Genomic DNA, 22,958 nt, shown 5'->3' with positions numbered 1-22,958 from the left:
TTAAGAAGAATGCATTTCGCTAACTCACCAACTTGGTGTATGTAGATCTTAGTGGTAATAAACTAGATGTAGCCAGTATGAATGCATTCTCCACACTGAATAATGTCATGCTAAATTTAGCCATGAATCAGATAGAAATGGTTGACGTAGACTGTCAAAGCTTTAACAGAAAAGAGCAAAATTGACCTGAGTGACAACCCTTTGGCATGCAACTGTTCCAATATTCAATTAATTGGTTGGGTTCAGAGCAATGCCAATAAAGTGATTAACATTGATAGGACAATGTGTTGGTTCAAAGGAAAGGTTATCAGATGTGCATTTGAATTTATTTAGGATTTTTTTTTCTTTTTTCGCAGGCATGTTAGCATTTGGACTTGTCGTTATGTCAATGGCAATTTTAACAATTTCATTTGTCATCATTACGGAAGAAATACAGAGGATCCGAACTGCTTTGAAAGGTAACACGTTATTAGGATATAGTCAAGTGCAGATGGTAACAGTTCAACCAACTTTCCAATAACCCTAGCCCAACCCTGAACTTCACCTCCAAAGAAAGCGCTTACAGATTATAGTTTCAGCATTTATAGATGATCTTAAGGGGACAGAGCAAAGTTTAGTTCACTGACTAACAATCAGGGTAGTTCAATCACATGCCTTACAGCTGAACTTAAGGTTAAATACAACTGAAGAACTACATTAAAATGGCATATGCCATTTTAATGTAGCTCTTCATAATCTCTACATCACAATGCAAAAAAAATTAAGCATTTTCAGATTTATGATCATTTCATTAAATCAATAAAAAGAAAAAGTGAGTTTTATCATGCTTTTTATTCTCAGTGTTATGCAACTTTAGAAGTATAAATATCTGTTTTAATATACAACATCTATGACATCCATAGAGGTTCCTTGGGCGAAATACCAAAACTCAAACATTTTTATTGCACAGATCCTAAAAGACAAAACATAGTAAGCAAGTTCATCTAATGCTAGTTTCACACAAAGGAAAAACGAAGAAAAAAACTAGCAGGACCATGTGGGACCCGACGGATGTTGAAACAGAGACAGTCTAACAGCACAACTGGGTGGCTGGGTAGGTGAGGAAATCACAAACATCAAACATATTTCCTGTGATGTAGTACACAGATTTGGCAAATCAATTACACAATATACAAAATATACATCCATGAAGAATTTGTAAACAAACATTGAATGTGCTTTTTTTAAAGGATTTAAATGTCAATCGTCAGAAACAAAAGGCATGGAGACAAATATATGCTCCGTCATTCAAAGAAAGTGTTTTCGATTAATTTATGTCTGTATCCAGAGCCTGTTTGACAGGGGACAAGATGAGCTCCATAAGACATTTATCTCAATCATTCTTATCCTACTCTCCCCCAACTACTACAACTAGGAGGGGAAAGGTGTCTAATATTAAAGGTGAATTTCTCTTCTGCCCAAATGTTTGACAATACATTTACAATAACTAATGAGAATAGTAAAACTTCAAATTCGGTTAACACATTTAAAAAATCTCTACAATCAATCTTATTTGTCTACAATGTGCCTTCTTGGGTACAGTATGCAATTTATGTAAATATATTATGTCCAGTTTATAGTATTTTTTGTTTGCCTCTAAGATACAGTAGATTGTTTATTGTTATGACATATCCTACATTATAGAGTTAATATTGTATCGCCTAATTAGAAACCTACTTTGTTTGATATTTAGGGTATGCAATCAAAAGGCTTGACAGCTGAACTACAGGACATCCCTATGTCAGTGTAAAAGAAGTCAACTGTTTTCTGATACACAAAGCTAGTATCATCATCTAAACATCAACTGTCTAGAATAATGACATTTATGTATATGAACTAAGATTTGTATATTGGTGCATTTTGTTTTTACAAAATCCGTCCTTTCAAGCCTATTGTTAGCTAGACATTTAACTGGGCAGTTTCATCTGGCCGATCTGGTACATAAATGTAGGCTACTGCATCACTTACGGAAAAAGAAAAGTCTGGAGAAGAACAAAAACGACAAAAACAATACAAGGCTAGAACACAACTTCAGTACTGTAACTGAAATCGAATCTCTTGCAACCCTGACATTCTCAATACATTTGCTTGGCGTTTACTTGAATTGAAGCCCTTTTTAAATTGACCATACCCGAAAATACATTTCACATTGTATGAATGTCTGTCCGTACAAATATAAACACAACTGGAAAACACCCAATAGATGCAGACTCCTTAAAAACAGACTGACAAATCTCTTCCATAGTGTGGCAAACATACTTACAATTATTGGTTTATTCTAACTCCTTGGAGCTTGCATTCTACACATTGTCATAATAACATACATATTTTCTCCTGGGCTCAGCGAAGTATCAATTTTACACGGTCATTACAATTCTTCATACATCATCACGATTGAACGCATTCTTGGGAACCACTTGCCCCTCACAGTTGTTTTTTGTTTCATTTTCAACACTACATTTGAGGAAAAGCACAATTGCCCATGTAAGCTGTTTTCTCCTCAAGTATAATTCTGAACATATCAGAATGTGTTAAAATGACTGTTAGAGAGAGGATGTATTTTGGATAGATATAGATAGACATTACATTAGCTTATTCTAGACCACAGAATTATCAAGCGGAACTTTATTCTGAAATGACATATCATTGAGTATACAAACATGACATTGCAAAATATATATATACAAAACAAACACATATTCACTTAAGCCCATGTATTCCAATTTTTACAGTTAGTTTTGTCATACTTATGTACACAATTGCATAAAAATCAAAGGTTTAGAAATGTAGAGATGTGAAAGGAATGTGAATTACACCATAACCTGCTAAGAACAGCAAGTTTTTTTTTTTATTCCCCCTTAACTCTAAGGCCCCTTCCACTAAATAGGATTCCAGAACCGTAAGATGATTCCATATTAAATAGTTCTAGGTGAGAAGCACAGGACATAGTGCATTCCTGCTGTGCACCGCTACCCAAAACAAAAAAAACACACTTCACCTCTAGGTAATAATAAAAAAAAGTGACAAAGTATCTAAACAAACTTTTGGTGATATTTGACTTGTGTATGACGCTTGCCAGTGAATGATCTGCATCACTGTCACACAACTAAAATGGTTCATCGGATGACATGCCATGACTAGCGTATTTTCACCTCACAAAGCTTTTTGAGTGGGAGTGAAATAGTTCAGTCTACACGCATCGAAAGTCTGCTACCTTCAATTTCAGGTGCTCTTAACCCAGAACTCTAAACCCAGAGTGCAATTCAAAACCTTGGAAAAGGCTACTTCCTTACTGCCCACTGACATTTTGATTGCACATTGCACTCCGCTGTCGATTAAAAAATAAAACCTCAACAATCACAGGATACAAATTTGACACTTTTTCTTCACACAGCAGAGGACCACAAATGAGCAGCAAATCATTGTCTACATTCCGTCCAAAAACATTACACATTTACAGTATTGCCCAAGCATACGCTTACACCACTACATACACACACACACTCTCAGGATAACACACCTCTCTCACGCCATATAAACACTGAAGTAACAGCTACCCGGTTCACAAAAAAATAAGGTATGATGACACTATGAACAACTAAAATGTCTGCCTTGTCTTATCTTGGACATACCGCAAAAGTAAGGGTGGCTGCTGTCTTATTTTTTAAATTCCGCATTTCCTTTTTTTGCAGGGCCGCGTGGCGACTCCTTGGTTTGCTTGTGTCGGGCCGAATCTTTGTCTGAACCGGAACCCTCTTTCACCACGGTAGCCACTCTCAAAGTCTCTCTCTTGGTGTTTTTCTGTGTAGACGCTGCCTCTTGACCAGACTCCCTTTTCTTCTTGTCAGCCTGTTCTTTTTCGCTGCAGGCTACCTGTTTATCAGAGTTAGTGACCCTGGATTCAGCTTTACTGTGTTTGGCCTGGGGGGTGCTGTTGCTGGTGGAGGTGGGTGTTGGCCCTGTGGTATCCACCCCACCCAGACTCTTATGAGAGTCTGATCTAAGGCCCTCTGACCTGGGAGCCTCTACCCTCGGTCTCCCCTGATCCTCCCTGGAGGTCTGGACCACAGCCTCCTGTCCGGTGCTGCCGCTGGCCCTGCCTGAGAGAGCTCCACCGTTGGGTGGGTGTGCTTCTCTTCTCATGGCTAGGGCCGGCAGGACTGGTACAGGGGTAGACTGGGAGGGAGCGCTGGCTCCAGTCGGAGGCTCTTTTTGGGCCTGCTGTTGGGGTGCAGCAAGGACCGGCGCTGGCTCTTTCATTACCGGGGTTGCAGTTGGGGCAAGAGTTTTGTGAGGGGGGGATTTCTGTTTTGAGTCTATGATTTGTCTAACAGTTGAAGTAGTGATTTCCTTTTGTTTTGAGATCATTGAGGTTGAGGCAGAGGTTTTGTGAGGGGGTGATTTTTGTTTTGAGTCCAGGTTATCTTTGATGACTTGGGCTGGGGTTGGGGCAAAGGTGTGGAGTTCTGGTTCTTTCTGTTTTGGGTCAGAGTGGTGTCTGACAACTGGGGTTGGGACAGGAGTTTGGCACAAAGATTTGTTTAGTTTGGAGTCTGAACTTTCTTTGACGATGTGGCTTTGGACCGAGGTTTTGAGTAGGGGTTCTTCCTGCTTTGAGTCTGGGATTTCTTTGACCATTGAGACTGTAGTTTCTTGCTGTTTTGAATCCAGGCCTAAATTGACGACTGGGGTGGGAGTTTTCACTTCATACCTCTCCCTCTCTCCCTCAGATCTTGGCTTAGTTTTGGGATTGAAGGTTGTTTGATTTGTTGAAGCAGGACTTGGTGGTGATTGTTTCACTATCAGCACAGGACTCGTCTCTTTGGTATTCACATCAGCAGTTAGCTTTTTAGGGACTCTGATTTCTGCCCCAAGAGCCCCTTTGACCCAAGTCTTTTCAGTTTCAGCAAGTCGGTGTGTTAAATATGGCTTCTCTCGCTCTCCAGTCTTTGCAATGCTACCCTTTGTCTTTGGTGAAGTGGGACCTTGTCTAATTTGCTTTGCTACACTACTAATAGCTACCTGACTGCCAATGGGACAAGCATCTTCACAACACCTCTGTGTTGCTTCTGTTTTAGCAGTTGCAGTGTCCAAAATTCCTTTAGATAAGACACATTTTACATCCACTTTAGGACTTGTCTCTCTGACTTCAGCCATTTTATCTCTTGCTGCGTTTGCAGCTTTGAGCTCCTCAACAGCAGACACACTGGCCGGTTCACTGTCCTTGTTTAGTACTGGCCTGTTGCTTTGAACCTTGTCCGAGTTTTGGGTTTTCCCTGTGGCGTCCTGTCTTGGAGACATTTGACCACTTGTTCGGTTCACATCTCCAAGACTAGAGATTGGAGCAGGGATGGACGTTTGTGTTGTGGTCACTGTCGAGGGACTGCTGTATACCATCTGCTGCTTTGACAGGTATGAAGTCTGCTCTAAATTATATTTTACAACTGTAGTGATGCTACTTGTATTCTCAGCTGGTCTTTGTTTCTCATTGCTCTGCAGGTAACTGGGCCCTGACTGACAATCTGAACTTTGCTTCACTGGTACAGCTGCATGAGGGGCTGTTGCTTGAACCTCCACCTTTGAGGCAGGGAAGGATGCTGCAGTATTTTTGGGACTCTCCGTCTTTGGAACGACAACTGTATCCGATGTCTTGGAGATATCGGTGTTGTTTTGCTGTGCGGGGGCTGGGGTCTCTTGAGGTGGCTCCACCTCCTCCTCCTGGTCTTCGTTGCTGACCTCCCGTATGGAGGGCGTCTTCCCACAGTTGGAGAAGTGGGTGCTGTGGCGGAATGCCCTATGATCGTGAGTTATCATACTGGACCTGCTCTCTTGTTTCCCCCCAAAGTCTGAGACCTCCGCCTTGGAGAGAGCCGTTGGGGGTTCATGGTGACTAGGTCTGTCGTGTGGCTTCTCACCACTGCTACTGAATTTAAGCCCAGTGTTGGAAATACTAGCCTCCTCGTTGGCGGGAATTGGATTGCTAAGGGCCACAACAGCTCCAGGGCTTAGTATACTGGTGGGGGGGCTCTTCTGCTTGTCTGATGGTTTTAGCAGGGGAATCAACACCTGCCGCTCAACTGGGCTTTGCAGCCACGTGGGCGTCCCTATCGAGCCCATATCACTGTCAGACATCTTAGAGAGGCAGGTGTCTGTTTTAGACACCCTTGGCCCGGAGAGCAGGCCAATGTCTAGGGTGCCCTCCAGGGGTTTCAGGGAGGAGACCAGACGCCCCTCCAGCTTGTACTCTGAGGAGGTCTTCCTGAGGGAGCCTTCACTGGAGGAGATGAGCTGGAGTTTCTCCACTGCACTTCCCTCTCCTCTCCCAGCAAATATCTTGGGGTTCAGGCCCTCAGGGCTGGAGTGGACGCTACCCATGGTACCCTTGACGTGGTCTAGAGCCAGGGCCGAGTCCAGCTGAAGACTCTTGGACCGGGTGGACCCAAAATGGAGGCTCTCATGGATGACGGGAGAGAGTCGACACATGCAGTCTTCTCGCTCCTCGAATGACTGCCTCTTCCGGGCAAACTCCATGTTGGGGGCCTTGAAGTCAAGCCTGTCTGGCTTACCACCCTCCTTGCTCTGCCTGGACAGCTGCCACTCAGTCTTCTGGGGGCTCCAGTCAGGGTGGATGGAGCACAGTGGCGAGTCAGAGCTATTGCCCACTAGTGGTTCAGGGCTGCCTTCACTGGCCCGAGTGTTCAGCTTCTTGTACAGGACATCTTTTACAGTGGTGCTGGCAGTTTTGCCTTCCAGTGAGACTGTCTCTGAGCCTTGGCTTCTGCCCTGGCTTCTTCCTCCTTCAGCACCAGACATATCAGATTCCTGTAGTGCGTCCTGCTTCTGCAGGGACTCTCGCCTCTCTGACCAGTCCTGTCTTTTCATCACCACCTTGGCTTTCAGTTTCTCCTTCTCCAGCTCCTCCATAGACTCCTGGCGGCCCACTTTGCGTCCAACAGGCCTCTTGAGGCAGCCCTGCTCTGCCGGCCGGACCCGGGTGATGGCCGGAGGTTCGCAGGACGTCTCCTCCAAACTCTGCAGGGTGTGGTGGTCCCTGTCCCCAGGCATCAACTCTTCTCCCTGGGACTCTTCCTGGGTCACCTCCAGGTTGTGCTTCCTGGAACACATGTGCTTCTTGTCGCCCGTGTAGGAGGGCGACAGCTTCTCCTCCGACTGCACCCGCTTAAGGAGCGGCGAACGGGGAGGCTCTGCGCTCTTGGGACGTGCCATGTGGCGGACAATGGTAGGGGGTGAGTGCATCTTGACCGGGAATGCTTGGGTGGTCTTGGAGATCCCCATGGACCCATGGCTAAGTAAAGGAGAGGGTGAACGCTGCGGGGAGGTGGGCTGGGGGGTCGGGGATGGGGTGCGGGCCAGAGGGGAGAGGGGAATGCTACCGACAGACTTGCGACGGCCCTGTCGGAGCCTCTGGCCAGTCAGTTTGGGGCCCAGGCCGTGCAGGGTGCTGGGACGGATGTGGCCGGAGCCTGCGGGGGAGTTTGGAGCGCTGGAGCTGGGAGAGCTACTCTGAGAGGAGTTGCCACCTGGAAACACAGAGGGAAGGACGTTATTCAACTATAATATTTAATAGTGTTAAATATTGTACATTCATCCTAATTTAACAAACATTGATTGTTTTACTGACACACACCACATGTATTTTATTGATTTAAAATCAATTTTATTCCATAAAATGTAAATGAAAGACGGTCACTCTCACCTGACTGATTGAAGTCAGGGGTGGGTCGGAAAGCTGCAGTGGGGGAGCGGGGAGACATGCTGTGAGTAGGGGAAACTGGGAGACTCTCCCCAGAGGACAGGGAGCGGTTGAAGGATGAGAAACTACGGCTGGTGTGGAGCAGAGGGGAGGGCTGCATGGCAAAACGCCTGAACACAGACCGCCGCCTGTGGGGAAAAAGGAGAGAAGACACGGTCAGTCTATCACTATGAGGCCCAGGCACTCCCATGATTAGATTTGTGGTCTAGACTCTAGATAGATTCATCTAAGAGAATTATACTTCAAATGGTGTTATTACTATATATGCGTTCTGGCAAAGAGCGCAAAGAGAGAAGACACTGAATCAGTCCACCACTATAGGGCCAAGCAAGAATGTTCCACAGAAAATGCAATTTTTGTAGGTAGAAAATAGATGTGTAGTGTTGTGACATCTATGATCATTGTTCTTAAAATGGTGGTAAACAATGTACATAATATTCCTGAGTAATCAATTAAACAATTCAGTGAAAGAAAAAGGAAAGCCAGAGTAAGATCTTTGAAAGTAAAAACTTAAGACTGACATGTGACGAGGGTTGACATTGTCAAGCAGTGACAGAGTTTTAGCACCGTTGCAAGGAGCCACAGCTACACCCTGTGGTTATACTGTATATGACTAAATCTGGACATGTAAGCTGTTCAAATTTACAAGCAACCTCTACAGAGCAGACTAATAGAGATTTACTTCATTTGTATTTATTATGGATCCCCATTAGCTGCTGGGGTCCTGCAAAATTAAGGCAGTTTATACAATTTAAAAAAACATGACAATATATTCACAGATTTCACAACACTGTGTGACCTCAGGTGCCTACTCCATCACTACCACATATCTACAGTACTAAATCCATGTGTATGTGTGTGTATAGTGAGTATGTTATCGTGTGTGTGTGTGTGTGTATGCATGTGTCTATGCCTACGTTTGTGTTGCTTCACAGTCCCCGCTGTTCCATAAGGTGTTTTTTTTACCAGTATTTTTAAATCTCATTTTACTGTTTGCATCAGTTACTTGATGTGGAATAGAGTTCCATGTAGTCATGGCTCTATGTAGTACTGTGTGCCTCCCATAGTCTGTTCTGGACTTGGGGACTGTGAAGAGACCTCTTGTGGCATGTTTTGTGTGGTATGCATAGGTGTCTGAGCTGTGTGCCAGTAGTTTAGATAGACAGCTAGGTGCATTCAACATGTTAATACCTCTCATAAATACAAGTAGTGATGAAGTAAATCTCTCCTCCACTTTGAGGCAGGAGAGATTGACATGCATATTATTATTAGCCCTCTGTGTATATCCAAGGGCCAGCCGTTATGCCCTGTTCTGAGCCAATTGCAAAAAGCCCTTTTTTGTGGCAACTGACCACACGACTGAATAGTAGTCAAGGTGCGACAAGACACAACTAGGACCTGCCTTGTTGATAGTGTTGTCAACTATTAGATATAGTTCATATCTAATAACAAAATGGTTTCTCGTATAGAAAATAACACTAAACCAAACACGAATTTCTTGCCTTTCTTGCGTCTTCTCCTTCTTGGGCTTCTTGGTGCGTCGGACCATCTTGCTCCTGTAGCTGTTCCTCCTGGCAGGCCCTGTTTTGATGAAGGTGTTCTCAAACGCAGTGGTGGAGATGGCTACCCTACTGCCACTCTGGAAAGGAAGCAAATACAGAGATCCATAAGATAAACTGGCCCAAAATGAATTAGCTCCATTGTAAGAGTATGAAGTTACAAACAGGGTTGAGTTAAAAAAGTGGGCTCGACTGTAAATTACCGCTAGATAAACAGTCTATTATAAATTGGGTGGTTCGAGCCCTGAATGCCGATTGGCTGACAGCTGTGGTATATCAGACCGTATACCACAGGTGCGACAACACCTTTATTTTAACTGCTCTAATTACGTTGGTAACTAGTTTATAATAGCAATAAGGCACCTCGGGGGTTTGTGATATATGGCCAATATACCACGGCTAAGGGCTGTGTCCAGGCACTCCGCGTTGCGTCATGCTTAAGAACAGCCCTTAGCCGTGGTATATTGGCCATATACCACACCCCTTCTAGACTTATTGCTTAAATATATGAGCTCCATCATGAGAGTATCAAGTTACAAACTCCAGATACCTTATGCTTATACGATTACGTCATAACCTTTTGTGGATATAATGGTGGACAATTGTTACTAGCAGTTATATCTGATGAAAGCTTTATATCTAATGTTCTCTGACCTTGAGCAGCAGTTCCACCACCTCAGTGTGGACCAGGCCGTGGACCGTCTCTCCATTCACATGAGTGATGAGGTCACCAGCTTTCAGCCCTGCCTTGTGGGCCGGACCCAGGTCCTCCACACTCTGAACACCACACAGAAACACACTGTTAGCTACTGTATCTATAATCACGCCGTAATGAAACATTGCAGTACAAAAACAAAACATTGTTTTCCCATGGTGCAGGTTTAATTGAATCCAGCCACTCAACCTATTATTCAGTATCTAATAACACAGATGAAAGTGACCACTTGTTGTACCAACAGAAATGTACTATTTTACCAGTGCTTCATTAGATATGACTGTGCTTGTTTGAACATGATCAAACACGAGGCTGTGAAAAGTCACATTCTCAGTGCCACCCAGAAGCTCCTCGACCCATTTCAGTTTGACTATCAGCCCAGCAGAGGAGTTGATGATGCCATTCTTACTCTCCTCAACATGGTCTATAGACATCTAGAAGGTGCCAAAAATCCCATGTCAGGGTTCTGTATGTTGACTTCTCTTCTGCCACAATCCAGCCTTACATTCTGGCACAGAGACTCATAAGGGACTTCTCCTTAGATTGGGGGGCTGGTTTTGTGGCTGTTGGACTTCCTGAGACTCATAAGGGACTTCTCCTTAGATTGGGGGGCTGGTTTTGTGGCTGTTGGACTTCCTGAGACTCATAAGGGACTTCTCCTTAGATTGGGGGGCTGGTTTTGTGGCTGTTGGACTTCCTGAGACTCATAAGGGACTTCTCCTTAGATTGGGGGGGCTGGTTTTGTGGCTGTTGGACTTCCTGAGCCAGAAGTCACAGCGGGTCAAAGTAGGTCCCCCACCTGTCAGACATATGCACCACCAACACAGGCTCTCCTCAGGGATGTGTTTAGTCCCCACTCCTGTACATCTTGTACACTAATAGTTGTACTAGTTACCATCCTGACAGACACCTCGTTAAGTTCTCTGATGACACTGCCTTGATCAGCCTGTTGCATGATGACGAGGAACACCATGGCCCGGTCCTAAAGGACTTTGTAGAGTGGTGTGACCAATCACACTTGGTCCTCAATACCAATAAGACCAAAGAGATGTGCATAGACTTCAGGAAGCGTACAACACCTACCTCAGCAACAAATATCAGAGGTCAGAACATAGAGATTGTAGAGGAATACAAATATCTGGGTGTCCTCTTGGACAACATGCTTCAGTGGAGTAAATGTACAGACCTGAGACTGTACTTTCTCAAAAAGCTGGGATCTTTTAAGGTTGACTGTACTAAACCGACTCTGTTTTACAAATCTTTCATTTGTAAAAAACAGTATTTAAACTTTTTGTATTGTTTGTTGGTTTGGGAATGCCACTGTCAGCCAGATAAATATGCCAAGGGATTATCACCACAGACAGGCCTGGATGGTCAAACAGACAGGATGGTCAAACAGACAGGCTGGTCAAACAGACAGGATGGTCAAACAGACAGGCCTGGATGGTCAAACAGACAGGATGGTCAAACAGACAGGATGGTCAAACAGACAGGATGGTCAAACAGACAGGATGGTCAAACAGACAGGATGGTCAAACAGACAGGATGGTCAAACAGACAGGATGGTCAAACAGACAGGATGGTCAAACAGACAGGCTGGTCAAACAGACAGGCCTGGATGGTCAAACAGACAGGCCTGGATGGTCAAACAGACAGGCCTGGATGGTCAAACAGACAGGCCTGGATGGTCAAACAGACAGGCCTGGATGGTCAAACAGACAGGCCTGGATGGTCAAACAGACAGGCCTGGATGGTCAAACAGACAGGCCTGGATGGTCAAACAGACAGGCCTGGATGGTCAAACAGACAGGCCTGGATCAGATCTTTAAGGTCAGGGCCCTCAGCAAGACTCAGGATATGGGTGGCTGGTGAATCGTATGGGGGACACTGGAACACGTATGGGGGGCTGGTGAACTGTCATTTTAGACCCAAGCCACCCCCTGTACCCAGACTTTGAACTACTCCCCTCTGGGTGCAGGTATAGGGCACCCCCCCGGCAAGAAAAACAGAACAAGACAATAATTTGTGCCAGGTGTGATATCCCTCCGAAACAGCTCGGGCTAATGTTCCTATCGACCCAGTAAGGCCAGCAGGCTAATGTTCCTATCGACCCAGTAAGGCCAGCAGGCTAGTCTCTTTTTATTGGTATGTAACCGTTATGAAAGTTGTATTGTGAATGTGTTTTGTATTTAAACATGTACATGACACTGTAACAACATTTCCTCATGGGGACAATAAAGTCAGTAAATCAAAGTAAAGTTCTTACCCAGACTGTGTGGTAGACAGTGTAGACATCACGATCGCATGCGTACACCGGGATGGCCCGCAGCGTAAAGCCAAATTTCTTCCCCGAGCTGTGAATGATGATTGGATGCCTAGGGTTGATGACGCTGAGGGAGGAGTCTCGGCTGGGTGAAGAGTCACGAGAGGAAGGGTCAGAGGAGAGAGAGTAGGGGGATATGGGGCTGGCCAGTGGGGACACCCCGAAGATATCTGGAACAAGACAGACAAATATAGATTATCATTTGAAATGACTAAAAACGTCTGTAAATATCACAAAGTCGGCCTTTAAGATATCTGGAACAATGAGAAACACAATTCTAATGATATCTGTACCACTAAGAGACACATTAATGAAGGGCATTATTCCTTGGGAAAATAATGTGGGCATTGTGATACAATCAAGGGACTAGTCTGGAATGTGCCAGATACATTGTGAGAGGAAAATACATGTTGCCATAGACGTATTTATATAGCACACCATCAATGTTTATGCTAATTTTATAGGGTGAATTTTCCAATTCTTCAAACCAAATTACCCAGTGGGGGTTCATTTAAAGGTTAACACACAGACACGCATACAAAGACCGCTATTGTCATTTTTATTGATCTGTCTTCCTGTAGCCAGTTGTTCCTATACAGCCTGGAATCACTGTGCCCCTGCTGGGAGTGAGACATGAGGGATTTACCCTTAGGGGGTGTTTTTCTCAGCTACTACCTCAGTTACAGGCTCCTCTTCTGTGCTACTGCATACATAGCCACTCCATAAACAGTAGCCTCTTCCCAGCAGCAGCCGTGCCGGGCCAATTTCACACAGATCTAATGGCCTCTCATCGCTTTCACACTCGGCTCTTTAACCATCCTTAAATAGAAATGCTGGAGATCGCAGGGGTAGGGTGTGTGTATTATCTGACTCACCTCCAGGGATCATGAGGGAGAGGGCACTGGCTGAGACAGACTTGGGGACTTTGGCAACAACACCATGCTTCTCCCCATGTCTATCGGGCCGCAGGCCGCCATGCTGGCCTCCCGGGTCCATGGGGGTCTTGGAGGAGGAGTCAGGGCTGTCTAAGCCCTCCCCTCTGGAGGGATGCAGGTCCAGGTGCTCAGAGAAACTACCTACTGACCAAAGAACAACAGGTACAATGTCCCATCATTTTTTTAGTTACAGTCAGGCACAGTAAAAACATTGAAACACAACTCCACGTGATACCCGTATCATTACTTCTCTGCTCTTGAATATCAGCTGAACCAGTATTCAACAGCCAACATGATGCCAATTCTTTAACACTATCCCTACATCTTCTACCAGCTTTAACCAGTGCTCGAGGCCTCCATACCAGAGAGAGTAGCCCCGCTGTGGGTGCTCCCGGGGGTGGTTGCGTCAGCCTCATCCTCTTCTATGGAGAAGGCCAACTTGGTGGGGTCCCTTAGGGCCAGGGACTCCTCGTCTCCGTCCTCAGCCGAGATGGCGAACTTGGGGAGCAGGCGAGGGCCCATGCTGGGGCTCTCTGTGTCTGAGGATTGGGTGAGGGAGGGCCTGGGGGGAGAAAGGAGGAATGGATAAATATCAACCCCCGTCAGAAAAAACATTCAGAACATACTGGCTAACTGTATTATAGATGTGGTACTGACAAAATAGCTTAATATAAGCAGGTTATGCACTGCCATCTTTGTCTTAAGGTATTCTGAGACCCTGCAATAGTGGGGGAACTTAAATAATACCAAAAGTGTGTGAAAACAATAGATAGTTTGAGTATAGCAGAAGGGATGTTGTGAGGCGTACATTTCAGTGAACTCTGGTGTCCAGCTCAGAGAGTCTACAGTCAGAGGGCTCTCACTCTTCTTCTCCTCAGGCTCTCCCTTCCCCTCCAGCTGGCCACGGGACAGGTCCAAGCTGCTGTACACCTACACACCACACAGACAGACAAACAGTTAACCCTTCACACGTTTACTCTCTCTTAGCTGTATTGTTGAGGATTTAGAGCAGGGGTGTCATTTTGGTGCGCATAGAAAGGAGTCATGAGCGCATTCAGGTGCGTGTGCCACGGTGAATTTTCATAACAATAGACAATCATAGGCTCCTTCTGTTCAGAAAAACCCAGGGTATGACAGCATGTCATCTTGTAAATGTACATCAAACATAGTGATCATAAACGTTGACACTGTATATGACGAGTTATATGGAAATGTAAAGTGCACATTTAGACTCAATATGTTTGGCTTGCTTGTATGACAGAGGTATTTATTATAATCCTCAACATCTTTCAAAATATATCGAGTCCTCTTAAATTTACAGTATTTCCCTCACTCAGACAAAATATTTGCAAAAGTTGACCAATTAGAGGGAGGGATGGGGCAACTTCTTGTCGCGTGCTGTGCTCACGTTCAGAACGGTTGCAGTCAAAACCCATACAGAGCTGTGAAGTTATGTATAGTATGGCCAGGATGACACCAGTATCGCGAAACTCATTAGTATCGTGGCAAAGAAACAAAACACAAAGCGGATTCGACTTCTTCAGGAAAACGGCCATAATGTTGGAAACAAACATCATTATGATGTCATCCAGTTTTCCAAGCTATAAGCACACAGTATTTTACATACAGCTGGTTTTTAAAGGACCAAAGACTTTCAACTGCTTCGTGCTTTCATTTTTGCCATGGAAACAAGACTTTGATACGGGTATTGTCACAGCCATAATTTATAGCATGTTACTATACTTCCACTGTGTTCCAATTTAGTCCTTTATCAGTGCCCAAATCTTCAATTTTCAAACCGTATATGGGTACGAGGGCTACATACCTGAACACCATGCAGGGACAGACACACAGAGACTTTACAGTCTTTCCTCATAGAGGACAAGATTACTAGACCTAAACACCATCACTATCATCAATATATCCCTTGAGTATTGGGACACAGAGTCTGATACCATAGAAACAGTCAGTGGTTCCAAAATAGTGGCAGCAGCCACTGGTTAGCCACGGGTAAGACTATCAGGCTGTGCACAAAAAACTGGTGGGTAACAAAAACTCTAAACGATCTAGGTAGGTAAATGAACAAAAACTCTTCCTCTGAGACATTCTTCTGCCTTAGAAGGCACTTTGTGCATTATTTTCAGAGGCAGAGCGTACTGCAATGCAGCACAACAATGTGTGCAAGTCTGTGTGTGTGTTTGCATTGTGTTCTAAGTTCTACCAAAATAGATCTGATTTGCAGCAGAAAATTTATGCAAAGCCGAGCTCTACATAACAGGCTGCAGGGGGGTTGGGGGGAAAGACGCAAAGAATGTTATGGACCAAAAATCTATCATGTTGGGTTTTCATTGAAAGCTGCAGATATTTGTATGAACTACATACATTTTCTGTTGAGGGTAACTACCTCATTGATCCACCATTGTTTTTCAATCATATGGAGTAATATGGAAGTGAGTGAGCAGTAATGCCTTGAGCGAATCTTTTGTAATTTATCGAGACAGAGAGAGAGCGAGAGGGGGGGTTGGAGTGTGTGGGGGGGAGATAGAGAGAGAAAGGTACAAAGAGAAAGACAACCCACCTTGGAAAATCTGTGAGAGCAGGACGAGAACTGACGTAGCTCCACGTTGAAGTCTTCATCATTGGTATCCTCCTCTTCTTCCTCTGTCTCCAAGTGATGGTACCTATCTGATCGAGCTGTGGGGATAAAACACTAGTTACCATCTTTACTAACTATCACTTTTGAAGTGGCTGTATTCTATAGTATAGGTTAGTGTACATTTTGAGAGCAGGAAGTAAACTCACTGTCAAAGTAGCTGGTGTCGTCCTCTGACTCCAGCTGAGGGATGAACTCAGCCTTCTGTCTCAGCAGACTGTCCCAGTCCAGAGTGTGGAAGAACTGGTGGTGCTTCACCTCATATGCACCACCTAAGGATGGATGGACATACAGTACACATACAGACACTCAGAGATACACAGATATCTTGCACACAAAAGCACTCAAACACACTTCCGCTCCATCCAAAATAAAGGTTGACATTGGACAGCGGTGGCACTGCCCCAACACAAAAGGAAGAAGTGCAGACGCTAACATTTCTTCCTCGCTTTATCATTGGCCGGCACCCAAAAGTCGTATCACCGGCCATAAATTATGCAGTGCAATTTCCTGCCGGTGACCTTTGAGGAAGAGACGGAGGGCCGCCTGCTGAATGGGTCGACTCGACCCAGGGGATTGGCTCTGATGAATGCAGTCCTGTGTAACCTGATTAGATTGAATCTGCTACACAGGAGACAAAGTCTACATCCTAAATGGCCCACTATTCCCTATGCTGCACTACTTTTGACCAGAGCCCTATGGGCTATATAGGGAATAGGGTGCCATTTTAGACGTAGTCAAACAGTGGGCGGCCCGTGGTCTCCGGTCAGGGACAATGTTTACGATCCGCAGACTCTGATGATGCTTTGACCTTGCCCAGGTCGACATTCCTGAGGGGGCCCCATTTACAAGGCAGCATTTGTTATGTGATAAACTGATCTGCCTATTGGTTGACCCAATTTATCCCTCTGTATGTTTAAATAATGCGCTGTGATGAGAAGGCACATGGACAGTTATGGCAATATACCACTGTCTGTACCTGGACTATTTTATCTGAGGGGAGAGAATGCTCCCTGGTAGGTCATAACTGGTTGTAAACCTCTTAACAGTAAACAGGTTCCTTTGTGCCCTGTGCTGAGTTTCAACAAACTAAAAGTAACCCACATAAATGTGCCAGAACTGTAGGTTCTTTACACATTGTCCTTTCCAGCACGGTTCCATCAACTACGGTGAATGTGAAACCAGGCCAGCCCAGTACAGCTTGGCTTGGCTCAGTAGTGTGAAAATGGTATTTGTGTGTGGCATGTGTTGTGCACAACTTGTACCTACCTGTGCCCATCCTCTCCAGAGGGTTCTGTCTGAGTAGGAGGGTGATCAGTTCCTGGGAGTCAGCAGGGGGAGCGTCCTCTCCCTCAGGCCAGTTGATCTCATCTGGGAAACAACACATACTCAGTTCGTTAGCACTTAGTAATATCCCAGAAACAACATATACTGCGTTAGCTAGCAGATAGCAATATCCATGAGACAACACAGTGAGTTAGCGAGCAGTTAGCAATATCCCATAGACCACACATACAGAGTTAGCTAGCAGTAAGCCACAGTTTTAACAGTCCCACAATTATAATCTGATTAATGCATGCTATTGTGCACTTCCTTAGACAAAGGTCATATTGTCTATTATTCACATTATTGAATTTGGAAACTGACAACCTTCACTACCTCAAGGATGAGAAATTCAATTCATGAGTGTCTGGTCTCCAGTACTAAAATAATGTGTTACCAGGTCTGAAAAAAATAATAATGATGTGATAAAAAGATCCTTGTGTCTGCATGTTTGTGTGTGTACCTCAATGTGTCTGTGTGAGTCTGTTCATGTGTGTTTGACCAGTGTAGACCGCTAGCACCAGTTGAGAAATACCAGTGTACACCAAACCAGTAGAATCTGTGCCATGCCACGGTTGTCTCTTTGGCGCCATGAGGCCCCCATTTTAATCAAATTTGGTAGTCGGGCATGAATATGCATGGTGGCCCTCAGGCCTGAGCAGCGTGGCATTCAGCTCAGTGTGTTCAGAGCCCTTTAATTAACACTGGGTCCCTATGGCCTGGTATGATGGAGAGCACACCAAATCTGTCATGGCACCACATTAATTAACATAGGATAGATCGAGCTTATGTGTAAAGGATCAGTTTACAAAGAACATCGCATGCTGACATTTTAAACTATTTTTTCTTATTCGTTGCATAGAACAAGTAGGCGAATACACCATGTCTGTGCTACACACTTAAAATGGCTAGAAAACATTTACATTTAAGTCAGTTTTTTCTGTGCTGCCCCCCGTGGGAATCGAACCTACAACCCTGGCATTGCAAACACCATGCTCTACCAACTGAGCACAATATAGAGCACACCAATTCTGTCAAAGCACACCATTCAATTTCATAGGATAGATAGAGGGGGCTCTGAGGTTCCCTGTATCCTGTATAGACTAAGAATTTCCACTGCTGACATTTTTGTAAGTCTTATTCCTTTATTCAGCATAATGTGCTGTAAATGTAAAAAGACAACAGCCATAAGGAAGTACGTTATCATAAATTGGAACATGAGAAATGTCTTTAGTTCTAATGTAGAGCAACATCCCACACAATCGGGTTTGTGAATAACATGCCTTGATCCCAAATAAATCGGAAAGATTGGCAATATCTAACTAAATAGTATGGAATTGGACGGTGCCAACCTTTCCGATTCACTGGGGATAAAGGCCTTCAGATTTTTCTCCTACTTAGTCATGCATTGATGTCAATGGTAAGTGAAACTTCAACATAATTGGAATTTAGGATTCACTCTAAATGTCAACTCAAAAAGAGAGAAGAGTGAGACTGACCACTGATGACCTGTCCGAACAGTTCTTCTGGTGTGTCTCCAAAGAAAGGTACGCAACCCACCAGGAACTCATAGAGGATGATGCCCATGGCCCACCAGTCCACTGGTTTCCCATAACCCTGTCTGAGGATCACCTCTGGAGCGATGTACTCTGGGGTCCCACACACCTACACACACAGAAGGAAACAGGTACTAGTAGTACGTTTTGGTGAAACATTGAGGCTTGAAAATGTCATATTTGATAAACAACCTGAAAGCTGTAGGTATTCAGTCTGAGCACGTCAAACAGTGTTCAAACTGGATACCATAACGGTCATGTTCTCTCTGCTTGCTTGTTTTAATTATGAGAAACTATAAATGAGTGAGAAAGACTGGCCTATACTGTAGGTAGAATGCCAATCCATCTCCACACACTGTACCTGTTTATCAGAGAACTCTCGGGCGTCCTTCTCTATGTGTCCCTCATACAGGTTAGTGGTCATGTTCATCAGGCCCACCTTGGACAGCCCAAAGTCTGTCAGCTTGATGTGACCCATGGAGGTCACCAACAGACTGGGGGGTGGGGGAGAAAGACACAAGCATCACATAGATACCAATGAAGATAGATCTCCAAATCTGGCTCAGAATACAATAAGTAAATGAGTGACATCTGTGCCTCGTCATCTGCTTTGCTTGCTCTTTGAGATTTTAGGCTGGGTATCTGTAATGCACTTTGTGATAACTGCTCATGTATAAAGACATCAATGACCAAAGCGACTGTGACTATTTTAAAAACGTAAAGATCAGCAGTCTGAAGGGTGTCTAACCAGATCTGTTCATGCAGTCTTGCCAACTACTATGACATGTGTTGTCTTACCAGGGTAACTAACAGATCTGAGATTAGACTATATCCATCTACATTCCCAGTGATAGTAGCTGACTATACTACAGAGATATTAGAGACTGACTTGTCTGGTTTGAGGTCCCTGTGGACGATGCCATAGTTGTGGAGGTACTCCAGAGCCAGCACCGTCTCAGCAAAGTACATCTTGGCCATGTCCACAGGCAGGGGGCCCATGTTCTTTAACAGGTTGGCACAGTCACCGCCTAATGGCATACAGACACACAATTGTCTTACTGAGTTAATTCTGACATTAGAATACTGTATACTACAATGAAGTACATTCAACATATGATTAATCCCAACCCAAAATTGGTAATACTTTTGGTAAATAATGGGGCTGAACAACATTAACCAGTATTTCTAGAGCAGTTTATCCCCCTGGTGAGCTTCCTGTCCTTCCACAGTTTTGGTAAGAAAGAAATAGTAAGAAAAAAAGAATGGCTGCCTACCTTCCACATACTCCATGACCATGCAGAGGTGTCGTCGTGTTTCGAAGGAGCAGAACATTGAGACCACGAAGGGGTTCTCAGCGAAGGTCAGGATGTCTCTTTCCACAAACGCCTGCTGGATCTGGTTCCTCAGCATCAGGTTCTGTTTGTTGATCTTCTTCATGGCAAAGCGCTGCTTGGTCTCCTTGTGGCGCACCAGATACACAGCCCTATTACAGAGACAAGACAATACATCAGACACACAGTTCAGGCTGAGGTAAATCAAGCATATATTGCTCAGTCAGAGAATGACATTGTTAGTCATATACAGGTAACTGCCAAAATAAAGAAAACACCAACAAAGTGTCTTAATAGGGTGTTGGGCCACGAGTCAGCAGAACAGCTTCAATGTGCCTTGGCATTCTACAAGTGTCTGGAACTATTGGAGGGAAACGACAATCATATAATTAGGAATTAGAATAGTAATTTAATAGGATCTCTATGGCGACACCATACTTCCACAATACATTCCATCATTTGTTTTTTTGTTAATTGCGGTGGGAAAAGCTGTCTTAGGTACCGCTCCAGAATCTCTCATAAGTGTTCAACTGGGTTGAGATCTGATGACAGACACACACCATTTAAACTCCCTATGTTCCTTTGAGACCCCCTTTTCAAAGTCATGGCAGCCAAAACTATGGCCAAACGGGCATTTTAAAACATGACCCTAAGGATGATGGGAAATTAATTGCTTAATTAACTCAGGAAACACACCTGTGTGGAAGCACCTGCTTTCAATATACTTTGTATTCCTCATTTACTCAAGTTTTTCCTTTACTTTGGCGGTTACCTGTACTCTATAAAGATGGATTGAAATCACACATTCATAGCTCTGTTGAGAGGGAATACATTCTGTCAGTCCCGTGGTAGACTTAATCACGGCTTAGGAAGAAAACAGGACAGGGCCATGAATTGGAGATGGTAAACATGAGTGAAAAATGCCCTTTGTGTAAACCCAAATCACATACCCCATTCAAATACTAAATAACAGCTGAAACAGATTAGAATTCCATCAGAACCGTCCTCACTGATACCAGAGAGGATGCTCTCACCCGTAGGCTCCGTTGCTGATGAGTTTGTTCATCTCAAAGTCTATCTCGCAGGGCTTTCGTCGGGATCGCAGGACCGCGTTCAGACTCTGGGACTGGGAGGACAAGAGGAGAGAAACTTTATTCTACTGAAATACATCTAACCTGCAACTAAAAACTTGAATAATATATGCTGAATACTCACAGAGTCATCTGTCTCGGGTGTTTCAGCTATCCCACTATCATAACTGGTCATCTGAGCAATTTCTATAGGAGCAGGACCAAGAGAAACAACATGTCAGCATTTCATTCAACTTTGCCATTTCAGCATTTTCACCTTCAAACACAAAACAGTGCCCTTTGATTCCAGATGTCTTCTATGTACTCCAACATTTAGTCAAAGCCTATAGAGAGTACTGTATATTAACACACTCTTTCTTTATTTGGCAGTTAAGAAACAGTCTGTTGAGCAGAGTCTGAGAAATCCTAAAGGATGGGAAATTACATGGACACCAGAAGAGGCAGCAACACAAACATGTCGGACATCCATTAAGAAAACCACAACTCCAGAACACTCCTGTGTGTGCGCGCGTGTCTCTTGCGTGTACATTCAGGTATGCACATGGACGTGTGTGTGCATCCCCTCCCATCAGCGCTGTATGAACAGCAGCAGCTAGCGAATCAGGAGTGGATTGTTTGGTCGTCCCAACAGTGACCCTAAACACATTTCTAATGTAACTTAGCATCTGTCCCTGCCTAGGAGGCTGCTTCCAGTGCTCCAGGCTACTGGGCAAGAAAAACACACAGGATAGGCCCAGGGGAAATGAGTCAAGAGACATTGGCCAATGAGAACGGAGGTTAGTGAGCCAGTCTGTGTCGTTCTGTTTCAGCTCTATAGGGAGACCATTCGTTCCTAATTAGTCAGAATGAACGCTGGGGTTTGAGTGGAGAGAGGAGAGGCACAATAAGATGGCAGTCAGTTCAGTACATTACTCTACGCCACCTTCGTCTTACAACTTCTCTATTCTTGTTATATTAGCCTTGCTAGTTATATTAGCCTTGCTAGTTATATTAGCCTTGATAGTTATATTAGCCTTGCTAGTTATATTAGCCTTGCTAGTTATATTAACCTTGCTAGTTATATTAGCCTTGATAGTTATATTAGCCTTGATAGTTATATTAACCTTGCTAGTTATATTAGCCTTGATAGTTATATTAGCCTTGTTAGTTATATTAACCTTGCTAGTTATATTAGCCTGCTAGAAAGGTTAGCTGTAATGCTGACAATATTTTGGTCATTGGGTAGCTGATACTTCTAGTACTAGTTCTTCTGTAGTAGTAATACAAGCCATTCATCTGATCTAAAAAAAACTCCTGCTCCAGCAATGCTTTCAAAACGTTAAAGACCAATATCGAAAACATAATTAGGATTTATTTTCAATTATCATAGAAGTATTTTCTCTCAGTACATTACGGAGGGAGTTTCACGCGGACGTTAACGTTAATTAAAATGTGATAAATGATTTGCCGATGATTCCTCTCCTCCACTGAAACGAGATCAAGAAACCAATTTAGACTGTAGTGTTCTGATGAAACTGGTTGGGTGAAGTAGATTCACGATCAGAAATCTTATGCTTATATTCTCATCAGGTCATCAATGTAGCGTTGACAGGTGCTTCGAGAACAAAGCGTGAGAAGTGATTGGATGATATACAATACAATCTATTCACCTCACTGAAT

The 22,958-nt window shown here is 44.1% G+C and overlaps 1 protein-coding gene across 6 annotated transcripts in view; it reads right to left on the bottom strand.

Moving 5' to 3' along the window:
• Positions 1–812: 812 nt before the first annotated feature.
• The window catches only part of mast4 (microtubule associated serine/threonine kinase family member 4), a 170,423-nt gene continuing 148,277 nt past the window's right edge, over positions 813–22,958 (bottom strand). For 5 of the 6 annotated variants that reach the window (XM_014137215.3, XM_045691948.2, XM_014137245.3 and 2 more), the window contains 17 exons: positions 21,424–21,485; positions 21,243–21,334; positions 20,152–20,360; positions 19,767–19,905; positions 19,239–19,371; positions 18,821–18,986; positions 17,268–17,369; positions 16,148–16,270; positions 15,924–16,039; positions 14,154–14,275; positions 13,708–13,907; positions 13,286–13,489; positions 12,354–12,580; positions 10,027–10,149; positions 9,316–9,452; positions 7,757–7,941; positions 813–7,580 (listed from right to left, as the gene is read on the bottom strand). In XM_014137215.3, the coding sequence (XP_013992690.1) occupies positions 3,697–7,580; positions 7,757–7,941; positions 9,316–9,452; positions 10,027–10,149; positions 12,354–12,580; positions 13,286–13,489; positions 13,708–13,907; positions 14,154–14,275; positions 15,924–16,039; positions 16,148–16,270; positions 17,268–17,369; positions 18,821–18,986; positions 19,239–19,371; positions 19,767–19,905; positions 20,152–20,360; positions 21,243–21,334; positions 21,424–21,485 (6,224 nt within the window). In that variant the 3' untranslated portion in view covers positions 813–3,696. The remainder of the gene's footprint in view (positions 7,581–7,756; positions 7,942–9,315; positions 9,453–10,026; positions 10,150–12,353; positions 12,581–13,285; positions 13,490–13,707; positions 13,908–14,153; positions 14,276–15,923; positions 16,040–16,147; positions 16,271–17,267; positions 17,370–18,820; positions 18,987–19,238; positions 19,372–19,766; positions 19,906–20,151; positions 20,361–21,242; positions 21,335–21,423; positions 21,486–22,958) is intronic. The other variant, XM_082955476.1, reaches the window with a different exon arrangement.

This window comes from Salmo salar, chromosome 01, assembly GCF_965601325.2.
Source record: "Salmo salar chromosome 01, fSalSal1, whole genome shotgun sequence".
In the NCBI taxonomy this organism is placed as follows: domain Eukaryota; kingdom Metazoa; phylum Chordata; class Actinopteri; order Salmoniformes; family Salmonidae; genus Salmo; species Salmo salar.
This window is presented reverse-complemented; position numbering and strand designations above follow the sequence as displayed.